The 20,161-nt window shown below is 38.4% G+C and overlaps 1 protein-coding gene across 3 annotated transcripts in view; it reads right to left on the reverse strand.

The window, feature by feature from the left end:
• The window catches only part of AP2A2 (adaptor related protein complex 2 subunit alpha 2), a 48,801-nt gene that overhangs the window by 11,057 nt on the left and 17,583 nt on the right, over positions 1 to 20,161 (reverse strand). For 2 of the 3 annotated variants that reach the window (XM_084287684.1, XM_084287686.1), the window contains exons 3-14: positions 12,645 to 12,787; positions 11,654 to 11,847; positions 9,781 to 9,910; positions 8,702 to 8,803; positions 7,147 to 7,255; positions 6,490 to 6,640; positions 5,912 to 6,080; positions 4,908 to 5,045; positions 3,594 to 3,776; positions 2,772 to 2,869; positions 2,366 to 2,597; positions 1,128 to 1,301 (exon numbers count right to left, since the gene is read on the reverse strand). In XM_084287684.1, the coding sequence (XP_084143810.1) occupies positions 1,128 to 1,301; positions 2,366 to 2,597; positions 2,772 to 2,869; positions 3,594 to 3,776; positions 4,908 to 5,045; positions 5,912 to 6,080; positions 6,490 to 6,640; positions 7,147 to 7,255; positions 8,702 to 8,803; positions 9,781 to 9,910; positions 11,654 to 11,847; positions 12,645 to 12,787 (1,823 nt within the window). The remainder of the gene's footprint in view (positions 1 to 1,127; positions 1,302 to 2,365; positions 2,598 to 2,771; positions 2,870 to 3,593; positions 3,777 to 4,907; positions 5,046 to 5,911; positions 6,081 to 6,489; positions 6,641 to 7,146; positions 7,256 to 8,701; positions 8,804 to 9,780; positions 9,911 to 11,653; positions 11,848 to 12,644; positions 12,788 to 20,161) is intronic. The other variant, XM_084287685.1, reaches the window with a different exon arrangement.

Below are 20,161 nucleotides of genomic sequence, written 5' to 3' on the forward strand. Positions count from 1 at the left end.
TCAGACTCAATTCAAATACAAACCAACTCAAAAGTTATCATATACTCCAAAAAATAAATTGGATGCAGGATAACCAGAAATTCCCTGGCTATTTGTTTTTCTCAGAAATCAGTTAATAAGAAAACTCAAAAACCAAGGAGCTGAACTCCAATTCAGAACATATTCTTGGCATCTATGACGGAGGTCATATCCAAACCAGTGCTGAAGGTAACTTAGCAGAATTTCTTACATTGCTGCACCTGAAAGTGAAGCTCATAAGACATAATAAACTTTTATCTATCAGACACCTGAGTCAATTTGGCATGCAAAGTTTGGCATCTCTTCTGCTGGAAAGGTATTTCTGTCCATTAAAACATGCTGCATTTGGAACATGCACTCTAACATACTGCAGTGATTAAAGAATAAAGTTTTAAGGCAACTGGAAGGGAACATGCTAAAATACTACTGCATCTCAACTGCATTTACAAGTTATGCTTGTCAATTAGAACAGCATCAAGTATTACGTTATGGGAATAATTTGTCCAAGCAGCATTAACTGACCTTAAAATGAGAAGTTTCAGCTCAGAAAAAACAAGACTCTGGCCCTGCCCACCATAACTGAACTCTAATAGTACTGTTGACTAAACAACACAACTTGGATGTCCTTAAATCAATGCAAGCATTGTACACTTCTAGTAAAGAACAACAGTAACCCAAAAACACAATGCAGAAGTAGGTAAGTTAGACAAAGCAGAAGCAGCTGATACTTTAAAAAGAGTAACTTCAAATTCAAGTATATTGATTTTATCATCTCGCCTTCACTACAGCTTTACCAGCAAGGAAGTCTCTGTTTCTAAGGTTAAAGCGATGTTTTTCAAAGTTTTTGTTTTGTTTTGTTTTTAAATGTATTGTTTAAATTGCAGACAGTTTGCCTCATTTACAGCATAGCTATGATTTTCAAAGGAAAATTGCAACCAAGCATATGCAGGGAATAGCTGTATGCTTCCCAATACTTTATAGCAAGCACCCATAGTTTGAAATTTAAGACAAGAAGCTTTAAATTCCTAAAAAGCCACTTTAAGGAAATGAGTCTTTCCCCACTTTCACACCTTCTGAATAAGTGAAATAAGAACAAACTATAAACTCACAACAGCACTGGCATTGACTGAGGCAGGTTCAGCACTTCCATTCATATCAGAGCTCCTCTCCTTTTTGATCTCTTCCAGGTCAGTAACTGTGCCTGGACCTTTCTTCTTCTTGAGTTTAGCCAAAATAGAAGATTCCCTCTCTGGAAAGGGAGGCATTTCTTCTAGCACTGTAGCCTTAACATGGGGAAAAAAAAAGTATATTAGTTGTATTTACAGAACAAGCTAAATCAACTTCCCAGTCTTTGAAGATAGGTTCAGACAAAAGCAAAAATAATTACCTACACAGAAAGTGACTATGCAGTACGGTACACAGTGGTAGATTAGACTTGCCTTAAAGAGCAATTATTTTAAATTTTCTGAAGTCCTCCAAGAGCAGTTGTTTACAAGAACAGGAATATATTACCTGTTTGGTAAAGTGCTACTATTAAAAATTGTGCATGTGTGAGAAGAGATAACAACAAAGAAAAAAGCGACAATAGCAGACCTGGACTGAAACCACAGAAGGTTATCCAAGAATCTAGTCTGACCTAAGCATTTATTAGCTGTCAAGACTGAGAGCACCATGTGCTGGCCAAGTCCAAGAGCATCAGGTTAAAACGCTCAGAAACTTTAGAGACAAAAAAAAAAAAAAAAAAAAATGCACAGAAAACTACAAGTTTCCTGCCCACCAGGAAATAAGCAGGTTTCACACATCTTCAGAGAAGTCTGCATCAGCTTAGCATAAGCATCAAAAAAGCTTAGGATTAAGTGAGGACTTATTATTCTGTTTAGTCTCAAGTCATGTATGCCCTCTGTCAAACAGTTCTTTTAGCTGCGTTACTTCCTTTTGCTCACCCTTAGAGCTGCCATTAACTTTTCAATAATTGCAAAGCTAAAGGACATCAAGACACTGGACCAGTGAGTGGAGGAACGGAAGTGGAAAAGAGTTTCCACATCTGAGAGTTGGAAGACTTGATCCAATATGTACATCTTTGACACACTTATCAAATCTCTGACAACCTAGAATGCTATATTAAAATACAAATGGTCATTTGTCTGAAGAAGTAACAACTTTGGTTTTAGCTCTAAATTCAAGAGGGCTGTGGCTGAATTAGGCACAGTAAAAATGATCAGCACCCATGCTACATCCTGACCTTTGCATTAAGATTTCTGATCCATCAGCTACAGTTTAGTGAAGTTTACTTATTGACAGAAGAAACAGCTAGAGTTATGCGTAATAAAAAAGTTTCTGTACTTACCAATATATCAGTACTGGCAATAGTACTGAGCCTCAAATACTCAACAGCTCTCTGCTGCAGCTCAACATCTGCATTCTTTAGCTGACTGTCACTGCGCAATACATCTTGAATTGTAGTTTTGATTTCTGGAAACAGGTTCACAAACTTGATGTAGGTAGACAGAAGCAGAGCTCGGGTAGGAACACTGCACAGATGAAACTTGGAATGTAGCAAGTTGAATTGGATAAGGGGACTGAAAAATAGGAAGAAAAATAATTAGTTAGGTTTCTTTTGACAGGATAATTACAATGTCATTACTATCAAGAGCTGACTCATTTGTTAACTGGCTTTTACAAACATTAAACAGATGGTTTCTTCCCAAAAGAAGTATTGCTACTTCAATGAAATATTTTAAAAGGTGTTTTACCTTGATCTTGGATCACCTGCTATCAGATTTCCAAATTCTCCCAAGATGTAGCCACCTACTTTCACAAGATTCTCATGGCATGCTGGAGCTTGAAGGGCCTGTAAGAACACATGAATAGCTACTGACCTGCAGTGTTTCAAAAAAAGATCTTTTTCCATCTGTCACTCCCATGTCTAGTTTCCAACTCTACTTTCCTAGAAGAGCAGATCACAGGTCAAGGCACTACAGAACCAGTTATGAGAAAAGCACAACAGGTGGCACGATTTTACAGAAGAATCTCTAAGCATTACTGGCCTAGGAGTGCTGCTAGGCCCACCTAGCAGCACTGGCGACTTTTGTGGACAACCATAACTGCTTAGATTTCCCCTGACATTCTTGGAAGAATCAGAAGGCTGTTAATACACTTAGATTAAGTCTTGCAGGAATGTGCTGAAGTTGCCCAAGATATAGATATTGCCCCTTTTGAGCATGAAGAAGCACATAGCAGGGATGAGTAGTGAAAAATCAGCATAAACATCTAGGAAAGGAAACAACAACAAGAAAGTAGAAAGCCCATACAAACAACCCAAGTAAAGTCAGAGCAACAAGGCCAGCTATTTGAAAGTGTTCTCCTTTAATAGTTCAAATTCCAGTTCTATCAGATCCTAAACAGAAGGAATGTTTACATAGTTCCAGAAGGATCGCTACATTATTACTGAGTGTTTTGGTTTCTTGTATCCAGAAAATTTGGGGGAAAAAATGTAAAAGGTTTCTATTTTTACTACATTTTGATTATTTTCCAGGTAATATAGTTTCCTTACTAATCGCTCCAGTTATTCTCACCTCAAAAACGGTCTTTGCTGCATACCCTTGAACATCATCTCGGTTGATGACAATCTGAATAACTCGGTACCATACTTCTTCACTGACATAGTCACCGGCAATGCGAATCAGATTCAATATTGTATCCACATACCAGGTATAATCCACTGCATACTTCTCAGCTAGAATTGCAACTTTCAGTACCTGTATACACATAAGAGAATTAAGAAGGTTGACTAACTTCTACTATAACCTTGATATCAAGATTCACTTTTATATACACCCAGTGATACCATACGGTAGCCCAAAAGCTTCAGTTTCAGATGCATCTGCTAGCTAACTTGCAACCACAGCAAAGGCTAAAGACCAATATTGAGATTTGGTGTCAGAACACACCAGCTGCCAGGTACTTAATACTTTCCTAGTAACACATCTGAATATGCTACGCTAATTGAGAAATTGAAGACCTGTGAAAAAAAAAATTGGACACTCAAGGTAGGCACAGGCCAGCTGCCTCTTCCAGGTCTCAGATTCCTATATCCTGAAGAAAACAATTTGCATACAAAGAGATGTCCACATAACTTGGTCTCATTTATATTTGTAGTGGCATATTCTTTTAGGAGTAGTAAATTAACAGGATGAAATTCACTTTTGACTGCTAAGTCAGGATAGATCGCCAACATCAACAAGAAAGCACAAAAAGTAAAACAACTAACATCGTATTTTCTGTTCATTCCTCTGATCAAGAAAATTTAATACTTAGTAAAACTAAATAATTACTGTAAGCATAGATTTTGGCTACCATTCAAGGAATGCCATTAATTGGGTATTTCGCCTTTTGCGCTTTTTCTTCTGCTGGGATGAAGGAGACAGACATCGTGCCTCCCTTTTAGCTAATCATAAGGCATTGTTATGGGGAATCCTTAGACTGAAATAGCATCCTCAGAGCATACAAAGTGTGAAGTTCTGTCTACGAATAAGTAGATAAAACACTAGTTTTTGAAGCTATTAGACAGTTGACTTGAGAAGTACATAACTCTCAGACCTACAGATTGTATTTCCTCAAGCACTGATAAAATTCACTTCACTATATACAATGCCCTGTAACTGAGAGTAGCTTTTAGAATTCCTTATTTTCAAGTGTTTTTCTCCCCTCCTCCATTAGTTTAACCTAATGGAAGAATATTCTTTGATATTAGACTACAGCTTTTGTGTTCTGTTTTGTTTTTTCTTAAACCACTGTCAAAAATCTCTACAACAAACAGTACCCCAATTAATAAGTGATATATATGGTACCAAAGCCAGCTATGAAATAAGGAATTACAAAAATCTCACAATTTCTTCTCTAATGGAATAATCAGCAGTCTCCAAATAATTCAGCATTTCAGCCACAATCTGTTGGGCATTGCTTCGGTCACACATTGCATACAGGAGATCTACAGCTCTTTGTCGTACGCTCACATCTCTTTCAGTCTGCAAAAAGACAAAAGCAAGGGGTCAAAAGATCTCACCTTTATTTAGAAAACTTGCAACTTACTGTAGACATGAAACTCAGTAAAATTCAATTTTAATAATTTTTCATATGCACAATGAAGTTCTATGAATGAGATTGCACCACGTAACTGTCACCACTGGCCACAATTTAACTAATAATTGGCTGAGATTGCCAAATTGTATCATCAGGTTTAATTTTGAACTTGCCTCAAATCAACAGAAGCCCAGCTGAAACAGACACATATTTTAAGGTTAGACAAACATATTAACATGCTACAGTATGAGCTTGGAAGGAAACAATACATGTAAACACTTAACTGTGCAACTAAATGTAAAAGAAAAACTGTCTTCCTCTTGGTTTCTGCTTTTTCATCACATAAACTTGACCTAAGAATTTGTCTTTCTGGTTTCTCAGCTTTTGGAAAACGGCACATGCTACAGTGGAAGCTGATCTACTTCACTGCTCCCCATCAGCTACTGCAGTGAAGGTAAAATGTCTGATACCAGCAAGAGAGTATCAGGACAAGGTCTTCCTTGGCATTCTCCATCTTGTATTTCACCATTTCAGCTTCACTCTACAGGTTGAGGAGGGTACCATACTGTTACAGGGGCCACAGGTACAAATAAAAGATTCACTTATAAGTTGCAGAAATAAACTAAAGCTGACCTCTATTGTTGCCATCACATCATGATTAAGGAAAATAACTCCTTTGGTCCCAGAGTATAACTTAGCCTAACCAGGGATGGGGAGCTTGGAGGGAGGGGAGAAGTTTGGGGGGAAGGTGAGGGATGGGACATGGGAATGGGAGAAGAGACTCAGAACAGACTGCACACTTAATATTTACCTTTAATGCATTGATAACAGTTTCTATGTGTGTTTTCACAGCCTCATGTGAGAATTCAGAGCTGGCAAGCGTGCACATGCTTTCCAGTGCTAGGTAACGCAAATTAGTTTCTCGGTGCTGCAAGAACTGACCTAGCTGGTTACAGGCACGGACTAGTAGATTTGGCTCACTGCACAGAACAGGAGAGAAAGTGAAAGGGTTAAAAGCAACAGATTCGAGTACATCAAATACAGAATATTTCTGCAGTGCAAATTTCTTAAAGTGCCTCAGGTGGTGTCTGCTAGAATGTTCTGCTGGTGAAATGAAAATTCAGATACTGTGAGCAAATCTTTGCCAATGGCTTTAAGTGGTGGGCTCAATACAAAATACCCCCCAAAAAGCAAGAAATAAATAAATAAAAAATATTCTGACAGTGACACCATTCTTTAATGTTCAAACCCATTGCTGTGGTTGTGTTCCAACCTAGCAAGCAACTTCATATTCTGTTTCCCCCCAGCTAGTAAAAATCTGTTCAGTGAAAAGCCTTGGCTTTTCATTTCGACAAATCCTGTTGCAATACAATTGTTTTCACAGCTTACCTGTCATGATGTATAATTAAACTTATCGCCTCAAACAGCACAGCATTCTTCGCATTTGAGTGTTGTACTTTCTTTGACTTTGGTGGCTCCTGTGCTTTGTTAAGAATAGTTTCCAGGCATTCTGTGAGACGACCACGTACCGCAGGGTCTTCTGGAGAAGAACAAGCCGTTGGACAACTTCACTTTGCTCAACACCCTAATTCCTATCTTAGGCCTTCCACCTTGCTAAATGCAGAGATTAAACTGAAATATTCTGTTACATTAAACAGTTCATCTGCTCCACCCCCAACCACAGTGTACAGTTAGCAGGAAGTCTAAACCACACTTTAACTTAAGTAAGAGCAAAATCCAAACACAATCTGCACTGGAATATATTTCAAGGCTATAATATAGTTGATAGCATTAACGTATGCTTAAAACAGCTGTTGCAAGTGATTTGCAAATTGCAAGATGGTTTGACACTTTAAAATTAAACAACATAATTCAAGAAAACATAATAGCTCAGAGCAATCTGAAATACTCGGAAGAACAGGCTTCTGTATCCTTGTCTTACAACACAGTGCTTGCACTCCAAGTTATAGTCACACTACAGCACAACAGCTCTTTGTAGATAATGCACTGTGTTAGAAATGACCACTGTTGTGATTTGTGCATTACCTGGAGGTGGATAGCACTGTAAGAGCCTCAGAAGTTTCACAGATAGCCAAGGAGCAGGAACAAAGTAATATGTATAGTCCTGAAGATCTGTTGATGCAGAAGTTACAATCTGTAAAATAAGCAGACAGCACCTCAGCTACTGAAGTTAGGTGACTTGCAATCAAGACCAGCACCCCAAGAACACTGTAGGTCACCTTTGACAGAAGCTTACAAAACTGTGTCACTGGAAATGTTTAATAAAGTAGGTTAATTAGGTGCAAATTGTTATACTATCAAGTATACCATCAGGTTCTCTAATCATACAGCAGCAGACAGAGTTTCTTCCTGAAAGCATACTTGTTTTTCTTAAGAATGAAGACAACCATCTCATAGCATCTAAATGTTTAACTAGAAGCTTGACTTTCTGTGATTCAGCAATTCATAGATTCCACCAACAGAAAGCCTAAATAAATAGTGTTATACTTGACTGACCATTGATAGGTGAACTCTGAATTTCAAATACAAGACTCTATGGAACACTGAACTAACATCTTCATTACTATTCCTACTCCAAAGCAAAGAACCAATAGATTTCACAGAAGAGGTTTATATGAATAGAGAGAAGTGTGACAAGAATAAATTAGGTTTCAGAGGGAGCACCTCTTTTTGTGGATTTCTTTTCCACCTTTGATTCTAGGGTAAGCGTAAGTCTGGCATTAGCTCTGCTCGAAGAGATTCCTGACTAATCCTTGCTGCTCCTTTACAGAACAGCTATGCACTTCCCTCAGGACTCCCTTGCTTTTAAGTATTACACAAAGTCTTCAGATTTGAAGAGAAATGAAGTATCTCTGAACTGTATGTAATTTATTTTGGATATAAGACTACATAAACTTAGGCTTAAAACATGTGTGAAGTATTATCTTCCCATGTCTTGAATACCTTCCAGAGACTAAAATAAAACAACACAGTAATGTATGTTTTCCAGCATGGAGATACTAACTTGAAGACTGCATTTGTATAGAAATGTCTCTGCTCCTCTCCCTGCATTCCATGCTCCTGCTTCCCTACACCCATTTACAGAATATCAAATACTTCTGAATATTATTCTAGCAGCAGCTCAAAAGTGGAAATACGAAGACAACTCATATTGTAAGAACCTTAAATAAACTTAAGAGAGTAGGCTGTAATTTTCAAGGGTTCCATGCAGAAATTTGCAGACCAAGCCTTTGATCCAAGTACTCCTTGGTGTTATATTGGTGTTATCAACTGTCTCATTGGGATTATTCAATATAGCAGTAGCTGAGAGACCATTTTGCTACACACCCATGCAGCATAGCAAGGACTACACCAAAAAAAGTTTGGGCAAGCTAAAACAGTTTTCTGTCCAGGTAAGCAACAAACCTTAGAACAAAACCAGATGTATGAAGTGAAACTGAATCATCTTAACTGCTTATGGTGTACTAAACTAATCTGACATAGAAAACTGAATAAAAAAGCAACAGTAAGCTAATCTGACCTAGAAAGCCAAGTAAACTAAGCAACAGTAAATTATTGTCAGGGTTATCATTGGACTCACTCTGCTTAATCTAGACACCGCCAAGGAGACAGAAGTTTTAAACTCTTCTGGGTTCTTCTGTGCCAAAGTGGTGATCAGACTTGTAGCTGCAGTAACCACACCCTAAAAAGAAAAACAAAACAGTACAATCATTTTAATAAAAGTTTAGGATGCTGTTTATTAACACCACTTGAAGCAACTTTTAATATACAAGAAAAACAAAGTTAATCCCCATGACAAAGGCCCATATTAAAAAGCCCTTTATTTTGCAAACAGCTAGACAAATTACATGTCTTTAAATCTGGATAGGACCTTCAACGACATGATACCGCCACGTGTACAGAGCATTTCATTCTACTTTTGTTTTAGCTTTGTCTCACGTTTGGATAGTATATCTAAAATCATATTTAGATAGCTATACTAAAGGCTGGATGCAAATTGTCTTCTTACACAAGAGAAACATGAGAAAAAAATTAGATGCAGCAGCTCATCCAGAAGAGGATTCTGGAAGGCCAATATGAAAAGAGGGCTTTGAAAAATACAAATGTTCTATACTACTGAGTACTAAATTGCTTCCATTACTGCTGAAGCGCAGGTCTAAATAGACTTCTTTCTAAAGTAGACAGACAGGAAAAATACAGAACCTCTTATCTAGAAGAATAGGGCTTTTTTGAACCATCAGGATAAGAATGACAACACGGATACCACAGGACAGTGAATTTCAAGCACTAACAAGTAAGGTCTTGGATTGTAGTCCCAGTTTAATACTAAGACAATCAGTATTGCTGATACATACATATGACTTAGGATCACAAGGCACAGGATTAATTTACAGTCAGACCAAATAAAGAACTTGTGCATACCATTCCTTTTACTTCCAGAAAAGATTAAGGTAAGCAAGGCTTTATTAGAAATGAATATATACAGCAATTAACAAGAGAACAACTTTTCCTTCCAACTCTTTATGCAAGCCTTAAGTAAACGACAGCCCAGCTGGTTGAAAAACACTAGAGGAAATAAATTCATAACATACTTAACAGCTGAAGTGGCATCATTCTCTATATAGAATAGGCCAAAGAAACATAACTAAGTCAATTTACCAAGTGCTGGTCATTGAGGAGATGTACCACTCTGGACGTCCAGTCTCCCATGGGGACAAGGTCAGGAGAAGTTCTATACAAACGCAGCAAGCATAAGGCAGCACTCTGCTTCACACTATCCATTGTATCTCTGCAAGACATAACCAATATATCTTAAACCCAAATTAAAGCCACAGCAATACTCACAGGATAGTACCATGCTAATCTGTGCACTAGCGTGGTAGCAACTTTTCAACAGAAGTTTGCTAAATAAGTTCTTCCTGCATTACAATATTTGTTGTTAAATTTGGCCAGTAAGTTTAACTAGATATGTTTTCAACCATTACATATCCTTAGCAGCATCTATAATGACCCTTTGCTACTTAGAGAGACATCTCATATCTTTTCATCAGAGCTGAAGGTTCATCATCAGAGCTCCTAATTGGGTCAAGCTCTCACTGAAGTACCACAAGCACAAGCTTCTTTCAAATGGACTCAAGTCAAATATGGACTCAAGTCAAATAGTTAAGATCCAACACATTATGTATGTGAGTACAGCTGGATCTCCTGATAGGTTGTGCACGTCAGACATGAATCATTAACTACTCAACAGCTAGCATGCAAGTTAGCTGTCTATTACCAAGCACACAACCCACATGTCTGTTCACCTAGCCATCCATACTGCTGGCACGGGAATTGACTATTTTAGGAGCAGCATGCTACTACTTCAGCTCACTGAGCTCCTTTTCACAAAATAGGGAATTAGTGGTGGTGTGTTTGTTTGTTTTACATATATTGCATTTGTCATAACAGCTAAAATAAATTATGGAGTATTAGCACTGAAAGTTTTAAGAGGCAGTTTAAATTGTGTGATCTTGGTTAAATATTCAGAAACTTCCCCAGGAGTTCAGTCGACTTGTTCTTTATGAAGTTAATCAATTTTTCATGAGATCATGTGGGATCACAGTTCAAAACCAAAACCCAAACACATCCCCCCCGCCACAGCCAAAACCCTCGCCTCAAACTTCTTCAAGGCCCTGAAGACTGATCTCAGAACATAAAAAAATCAAAAGTTCAAACAAGCCTGAACTGAAGGTGCTGTGCTCTGACTGATGACCCTGTATGAAATTTTTGGAACTTAAGGGTAGCTTATTAAATCTGTGACTCATCACTAGTGTTCTCTCTGCTATGCTGCATGGGGAACAGCACCCTGGCAAAGACACAATAGGACAGGACAGCAGCAAGCCTGCCTGGGCCCCAGAACGCATCTTCAAAATAAGTTTCAAAACAAAATAACCCTGCAATCACAAGCTTTATTATAGGTTTAGTTAACTACAGTTCCAGACATTTACCTAGTCTGTTCAGAGACTTCCTATCAACAAAAAGAGAAAGTTAGAGATTTGGCTGTGACTACTTGCTACTTACTGGAACTGCTGTTCACATGGTCAACGGAAGAGGCAAGAACTGTCACTCCACAGAATATTCTCACATGCCTTATAATGTCAGGAATATTTTTAAAAGCTTTTATAACAGGATTTATAGTTTAAACCTCTATTTAGGTACATTTATTTCTCTTTCCTTCAAGACAGGTAAGGGAAGTAAAACAGACATTTCAGAGGCATTCACTACCACACATGTATATAGAACAAAAAATTCTTTGCTACACAAAGCCTATACAAGATGTTGACATATTCTTAATTTCCCATGTTGTATTTCTAGACTTATACAAGGAATTCCATGCTCAGGTATACCAGAATATCTGCAGTTATTGGAGACTGTCACTATCTGTACTGCAAGCACAGTAGCTCAAAGCATGGGTTCAGCCACTTCTGTTGAAGTGAGTCACTGAAGAGGTTTACTGGTGTTTTGTTTGAAGGAGGCACATCATACCTACCCAGCTACAAGTATTTTTGGAATTTCTCCAGCAAATGCTTCTGCCATCTCCCGGCTACCCACGTTAGCAATACAATGCAGAGCTAGCCCCATGAAGGTGGGGTTGCGGCTTGCCAGATCATTCTTGATCGCGTTGTTTATTAAGCGAATCAGCTCACTGTTGGAGTTCACTAGTACGGAGATGAAGAGATATCCCTGGGTTTCAGGAAAAGGAAAATTCATTTTAGCTGACATGTTATGTTCTCTTTTAATGCCACAACTAATACTTTGAGACATATAGTTCTTGTGCAATACCAAATGTATGTGCAGAAAGATATTCAGACACCAGAGTGAAGGCTAGAAAGATGACGTGCGGATTAATTAGTTCAATGTTTCTGTAATTTATCATGTTTTAGAGAAAGATGGCTCAAGGCCTATCAATCTCTTTCAGCACATACTCAAAAGATTATTTTGGATGAAAGGGATACTTGAATTGTATGCAAATGAAGAATTTGGCTTATTGTTTAGACTCTAGGAAGCAACACTTGTGTGATAAATATGACCTTGCCTATGAAAACGTAAAGAGATTCTGAAAAATAAAGGTTACTTGTCTATTCTGGTTCACATATTATACAGCTAGCCAGTACATAGTACTTGCACTGGAACTCATACTTGCATTATAGTTTGTTATCAGTAGCTAATGTTTCTCTGAAGCCTCTATTTCTACCTGCTTGCAAGACTCAAGGCAGTTACCTAGCAGGAGTAATAACCTTACAGAGTACATATTTTAGCTGTTATAATTAGTGGAATTTATTTAGACCATACAGCAACACCTCTCAAGTCACTTAATAAAGCAAGATTCCTTGTGCACAAAGGTGTTTACATTTTTAAAATCACTGCTAGATTCAAAACAAGGCTTTCATTTGAGAGAGGGAGGAAAATTGTTTTGCAGGCTCTACAGCTGAAGCAGACTGTTAAAATGGTTTATCTTTTGCAGGGATGGAGTTACTCACAATTTGCTTTTCTGTGTATCTATTGGAACTGAGCAGGTTAACAGCCTCCATGTGACCAAAGTCAATGTCATGCCCCAAGAGAAAGATGAAAAGCAGCTTGCAGACATATTTTTTCTTACTGTAACCATCCAGAGCCTTGTCTCCTAGAAAGCAAGGAAACAAAAAGCAATTAAGTCTGCGTCGTTCCTATACGTGCTTTCCCTCCCAGCCAGCGGGAGGGTTCTACTGTAATATCATGTATCTTAAACACAGTAACAAGACATAGGTGTACCTAGCAATGAAGATTGGCATTTGATTCACGATCCATTACACTACAAAATAGAAAATGCATTGGCATTCAGTGAACAATAAATGAAAATTTAATGTACTGTTGGGTTTTACAATCTCAGACGTACAGTCCCATATGCAACATATATGACCACGTGCAAGTGTACAACAGAGGCAAATCACTATTTCCACAATTTCAGCAGAAAGGTAAGAATTGAAATTGTTGCAGTACTTAAATTTCACATTTTAAGTTGTTACTTGAGCTTTTGTTCACTCTACTTTGAAAAAAAAATGCAAGAGATCCACACCTCTGACCTAACTGGGACTAAAACTCTTTACATCATTTTGTGCAAAAAACAACACCAATGTTTTCCTACATACATGACAGCTAGGATTTTTTTTATTATTATTATTTAGATTCATTTTAAAAGAGAAACAAAATGTAAGCATAAAATTGCAGTTTTAATATGGATGGAGGTACCCTTCAAATCCTAGTCTTTAGACAGCAGTTGATCTTACAGGATTTGGGTTGTTTCCTTTTTTAATGACAACGTACCAGTTATGAATAAAAATAAGCTTTTTGAAGCTTGAAGCTATTTTTATGCTAAGCAGAGAAAAGCTGCCTTTATGTCCATACTGTGGAATCCAGCACATCACATCTCCCTTAAACACAGGGAGCAGCGTTACCTAAGATACTCATAGTAATGAAGTCCTGCCATACTGGATCCTGTCAGGAACCTCTCACTGCAGCCAGCTCTGCAGAAAACTGGCCCAAATCATGTTTTCTTTGAGTCACACATACAGTTTGCTGCCATAAGGCTATTTTGCTGCTGAGTCAGCAGCCAAATGAATCCTGGCCTGTTTGCTTTACTAGATACCCGAATTAACATTAGACATAACAGAACAAGATATCCAGATTAAGAAAAAAAAAAAAAATTTATTTCCTTCTTCGGAAGTAGTATGGCCCAAGGGAAAAACATACCCAGCCATGTATGTCTATTCACTGTTGCTATCAAACTACAGCTTAAGTAGCAGAATAAAGCTTTCTGCATTTGCAACCTGGGGAAGGAATACTTCATATTATATTATTTTCCTGATAAGAGGGTACTCAACAGCCGAAACCTCCTCCCACTGCATTATTGTAAAGGAAAAGAACCGTGTAAATCAAAGACATCCTACTTATGAAAGACAGAATATATTAGATATATATACACACACACACAAAGGCAGAGTGACAACTTTAACTTTTAAACATTTTTCAGCTGCTACCATAAGAAAGGTTTCTACAGGCTCTTAGTATTAGGTTTTCAATTTGTATTCTGTAAGAGATCTGAAAGGGAAAGAAAGAATCAATGCATAAGCCAGAGGGGCTTTATATTACTTCGTGATAAGCACATGCCAGCTAGTGACAAACCAACTGTTTCCAGGTGAATGATTTAAGGAACAGGTGATGCTGGATCCCATTACCAGATACAATTATGATTCACAGAAGGGGACACTAAACACCCTGAACCCATTTAAGCCTCTGATCCCCTAGTGGCTGAGATCTATGTAATTGAGGACTTGCTATGGTATTTAATAGCATTCCTATCACTAGTTACTTCTCTCAGAGATAAAGATAGACCAAAAGGTGTCAGAAAGTAGCTTCATATCTACTTTACCATAAGTGGAAGAAACCTGAGCCTGCAAGACCAAGTCCAAGACTCAATTGTTGCTGCCTGTTAGCGCAGCATTACGCAGAAGTTGCAGGTATAAAACCCATTCTCTAATTTTGCCAAATGGCTCTGCTGTTGCCTTTTGAGATCACAAAGGAGGAGGGAGTATAGAACACTGTAATCCAATTGTTTAAATGAAAAACACAAGTAGAGCAAAGTATGCATGCTCAGAACTGGACAGGCTTTCACAACAAAGTATTTGTCGTGACTTGGCAATTCTTTTTTTTCAGGTTCAGGATTCAGGTATTTAAAGAGTTATATTCTTCCAAGCTACCAGCATTGGTAAAGCTCAGATTAACAACGGCCTTGAATTGTCAGGTATTTCAGACATCTTTTATAGAAGTTATGCTCTGCAGTCAAGGCTCAAAATGTTATCATCCTACTGACAAAGAAAAAGCAACTTCCTTCTATATTACGTGCTAACTGAGAACAGTATTGTAAAATTGGTACCTGAAACACTTTTCCTTAAGACAAGAAGAAAATATTTCACGCCTACTTTGAAAAGCCTCTGTCCCTTATATACAGCACAGGCAATCTGAAAGTTATGATTAAGAGGAAAGCTTAAATTAAGCCAAGTAACAGACATTAGATCTCTCTTTAAAGCTTTATTAGTCCCCAATATGTTATTTCCATCTACTACCACCCCCCCTTTTATTTAAATGCCATTTAATTAGCTGTGCAATTCAAAAAAAGATCATCACAGCCAAAGGTCTCACTACATTCATGTAAATTCAACTGTGTTTTGAAGAAGCCTTTGCTTGAGGTTCTTACTGAAATTTTAACTGTTCAATTCCTCTCCACCCATGTGGCATTTACTGAGTTTAAAGGCTCTATTTTAAACATCACTAACAAGTCATCTTGCTGAAGTCCATGCAAAAATAGCACAGCCCTTCCCAGCCCCAAGCAAACATCCTGAAAACAAAAGCAGAAGGAAGTTTTGCACATTCTGTGTTATCTTTATTGCAATACACAATCATTTCTTTCAACTCAGCTCATTTTTAAATGCTTCCACGAACATTTGCAAGTACTGCAAATCAAGTCAGCAGAAACAGGAAGGATCCAGAACACACATCAGCAGGTTTTGAGCACAGTGGGCATTTCAAAGACTACTTGCTTTCCCTGAAAAGTTTGCTAGATCTCTTTCAGGCAGCCTTCCAAGAGGGAAGAATAAGGCACAAATGCTTTACAAGACCTTTTGGTTCCCAGGCAGCACCTTCTGTCCATGACTTGGATAATGAGTTAAAACACAGCATTTGCTTTTGAATCTTACTCTGTACACTTAAAAACCACCCTGCTACACAGCTACAGAGCCTGCTGCCAGCCAGAGGGGGTGGGAAGGCAGTTTGGTCCTGTAGGGTGCTCACTGGGGGACAGAGTGAGGAAGCCTGGCAAGTCTAGTCCCACTAGCAGCCCAACAGTCGACTGCTATCTCAAAGTCTAGATATACCATAGAGTTAGAACTTCAGTTGTGACCTATACAAAACACAGCAGCAAACATCCGTGCTCCTCTGCATTCAGTGCGCTTCCTCCTTAGATGACTTCAGCTGTGTAACTTCAGACACTGACCTGTTTGTGCAGCTGGCACAGCAGTCCAGCAGGTTAACGTAACAGAAGGCCTGCTCCTAGCTTGAAAGCCAAAAGATGGAAGTTGCTTTTTATGGATGTATCTAAACTTTAAGGCATGACAAGATTTGTCTTCCTCTGAACATGATACAGTCCAAGCCCTCTAACCAAAAGGCTGAATATTTGTGACTGATAACCCATACCAATCCATAAGGTGGTATTTAGCGACTGCTACTACCACCAAAACAGGATTACTACAGCGTCCCTACAACTCAGTTGATATTTGAAGCCTGGTTTTGCTTCCAACAATTCACTCTGTCAGTGAAGACACTATTATTTTACTGTCAGATTGTCTCCTGCTTGTCTAAGAGGCGTATGAAAGTAGTGTGACTAAAACACCAGACCCATCTTAAATAATGGAAGGCTGCTTACACAGCATGGCAGGAAAGCAATCCACTGTCACACGGCTTGTTTAAAACACGTATTTAGAGGCTTGGACTTTTTATGGATTACTGTGTAGTTTGGGACAACGTGCTCAATCTTGGGAAAGCAAGTAAGCTGAAGTTAAAAACAAAAACAGATATTACAAACTGACATTGGTGTTCCTTCTTCTGCACAAGCCAAAGCTCAGATTCAGTAGGATGTCTTAAATCCAGCAGCTACTCTTCTAACACAAAACCCATTAAGCAACAAGAAAAAAAAAAAAAAAAAAAAAAAGAGCTCCAGTGTCAGCTCTGGAAAAAAGAACATGCTTGAATCAAGCGGTAACCAAAGCCCATTTGCCTGCAGAAACAGCATATAAATCTGTGGGCAGTTTCACTAGTATACAGATTTTGCTTTGAGAGAAAATTAAGCAACACATCAATAAACCTGGTATTTTTCACTCAAGAAAGCAGATGTCCTTTACAAAGCAATTATTACTCTGACAGCTAGACTTGAAGTCTGGCTCAAGCATGGGAAAAAAATAATTTTATAATCTGAAAACTAAACAAATGGATTTTTTTTTTGTTTCACACAACTCCTACAACTTCTGCTTTATTACACTTGTGTAGTTTCTTTATACTGCATTCATCTTATCTCAGTTAATGCAGAAGTATTTAAAGCAACCGTCAAGGACATGCTGACCTTAACAACACAGCTTCCTCACGCTGAAACAAGAGACAAAGCCACTTGAAGTACAGAGGTCCTGGATTCTTCCTGAGCTCAGAGCACAGAAGCCAGATCCAAGCCCAGCACCAAGACATACACTGCACCAGTTCAAGAAAAGCATGGCTTTTCCAGAGATGTGCAGCATCATCCCAGCCTGTTGAGCACAAGGGCATTTTAAGCAGCAGCTTAACCCAAACATAAGGTGGGTAACAGGCTTGTGAGCTACTTCTGTGAGAGTAACAAGAGTAGTAATATTCACATGCTTATAGAGAGAGGCTGTCTTGCCAGCTACACGGAGTGAGGGTCTAGATACTGCAATACAACATGCAGAAGAATATAGAAGTCTAGTGGGAGGAAAGGATACCAGCCTCTTATGTTGGGCTCAAGAGAGAACGTATCTGTGACAGGAGACATGACTGCCAGCTGTGCTTCTTGCAGCTGTCCCTTTCCGTGATTATAGCAACTCAGCCAGTCCAACTGCTGCATCTCCAGCCAGGTAATTAGCACAAGGCCCCTGCACACACCATAATTATTTAGTAGGAGACTCCATCTTAAGGGACTCCATCATACATTTACCTTAATACAAACTATTTAACAAACACTTTTTTAAAAAGTCAGTGCTACATAAAACGGAATTGGGTTAAATTGAATAATCTTATTTAAACTGGGGGGGAAAACAAGCATTAATGAAGGTCTGGTTATTTTTATGTGGATAGTCTGCAAGGGAGAACCATGCAACTCAGAGCCCCCGTAGAAATCCTGCAGCAGAAAGATACACAGCTATCACCTCCTCACACCCTCAAGGACGCAAACGGTTACACAACAAGCAGTCCAAACTCACTTCAACCACATTTTGACTTTTGTTTCTGTTTTTTCTTCTGAGTATGTCAAGTCATTGTCTTCAGCTGAATGACATTTTTCACCTAAAATCCACACAAAGTAAAGAAGTATACATGAGGGGAAAGTTGAGTCACATTTCACTCACATTACTCATTGAACACATACTGGTATTTATACAGAACTGTTCAAATTGTGCTTAGAGGATGTTATGCACAAGGTAAACAGGCTGAAGTTACTACACTGCTTTACTCACAACACCTTGAGCCTCTGATCATTGCCTGATTGACAGTTCTACACAGCTGGAAGCTTCTATGGTCATTTCTCCCCTGTATCAGTTAACTAGAGAAGAATTTACTGTGTCTGTACGTTTGAATATTTTGGTACTTAAGCCATGAATTACCTTGCAAAACTGAGGAACAAAATTTCACAGGTCCTCATGAACTGTGCCATCAGCAGCTTTACCCTACAGCAATAAAACACAGCTGAAGAACTACCTATATCAACCAGAGAATGCTATTTTAGTCAACTAAGAGCTTCGTTACTGCCAAGTTTTCTTACAGTTATATACAGTGGCTTACATTGCTACCTTCCTCCATCAGGAGGGAAGAAGGGAGCAGAAGGGAACAGTGAGGACAAGCTCTATCACACTAGGCAGACTTGTACTAGAGGTTACACTAGTGACCTCTGAATACCTGTTCATTCACACTTCACAGGACAAGGTTCAGAATGACTGATGGTAGCATAATACTGAATTACTTGTCATTGTTCATTCCAGAATCCTCAAACACTATTTACTGCACTTTACTAATAAAGTGCACTCAGAAAGCATTATGTACTTTTTTTTTTTTTTTTTTTAAGACTGCAAGGATTGCTGTGGTACCCAAAGTATATTCTCTGACTCATTTATTTTCTTTGCAATGTTTTCTGCGATTCCTTATTGCATTTATGACAGCCTGTTTAATACTAGCAGTGAGGTGAACGAAACCTCCTTCATGCTTGAAGCAGACTGGAATGCGCAGTTGGCAATGAGATTCTCCAGGTGCTTCAGTAATTGGATTTTGTTTCTTCTTTTTTTTTTTTAAAACACCTTTTGAAGTTTTTGCTCACTGCAAACTAAAGAAAGTCTGGTGGGAGCTTCTACTTTCATTAGTGAAAAATTGACAAAGTTTTGTAAACAAATTGAAGTCTGCCCATCAGTCAAAACAAGTTAGGAAAAAAACCAACAGGTATTGTAGCTTCAAGTTACGTTGCTGAAAGCACTGAATTTCTACATTAGTGTGACTGCAGCAAAGTTTCCAGTCAGGCATTAACCTCATGATGACAGAATAACATCGGCAAAATAATTGTTAGTATATCTATGGGAAAGGCTGTATGACGATCTGTCCTGTCTAAATATTAAGTAAAAATATTTAGATGCAGAAAAAACCTTCAGAAACGGTGAGAACTGGTACTGAAGTCTCAAGTAAAGAAGCTTGGAGATAGCTCAGAGCTTCCAGCAGAGCAGCTTTGCAGAAAGGGCAGGGAAGTTTGGAATCTGTTTGACTCTTTTAGTCAATTCAGGCCAACTACAACAGGTTGGTAGGGATGTTCCAGAAGAATACCAAGTCAGCCTGACTACAAACTACAGTATATTATAGATTTGGAAAGAAAAGGCATGTGAACAGAAGTCAGTAGCACTACAAAATCATAGCTGGAAATTAAGCTATTATTTGCTCCATTATTAGGCAAGTTGACTAGTGAAGCTGTTTGAAATGGGGAGAACGTCTCTTTGCACTTACGACTATCATCTAACTTGTAAATTTTAACTATGAAATTCTTCCTGAATAGTACATAATTTGTTATCAGAGTCACATAAGCTTTCCTCAGGTTTTTATGTGCCTCTAATATGAGAAAGGATGGCTTTGTTCTGTCAGCAAGAGCTGCAAAGCAGATACAGGTCATTAATATTGGTGGTAGGGGAACAATTGGGCTGGATGATCTTGG

Source organism: Netta rufina (genome assembly GCF_964035555.1).
Source record: "Netta rufina genome assembly, chromosome: 5".
Taxonomy (NCBI): Eukaryota; Metazoa; Chordata; class Aves; order Anseriformes; family Anatidae; genus Netta; species Netta rufina.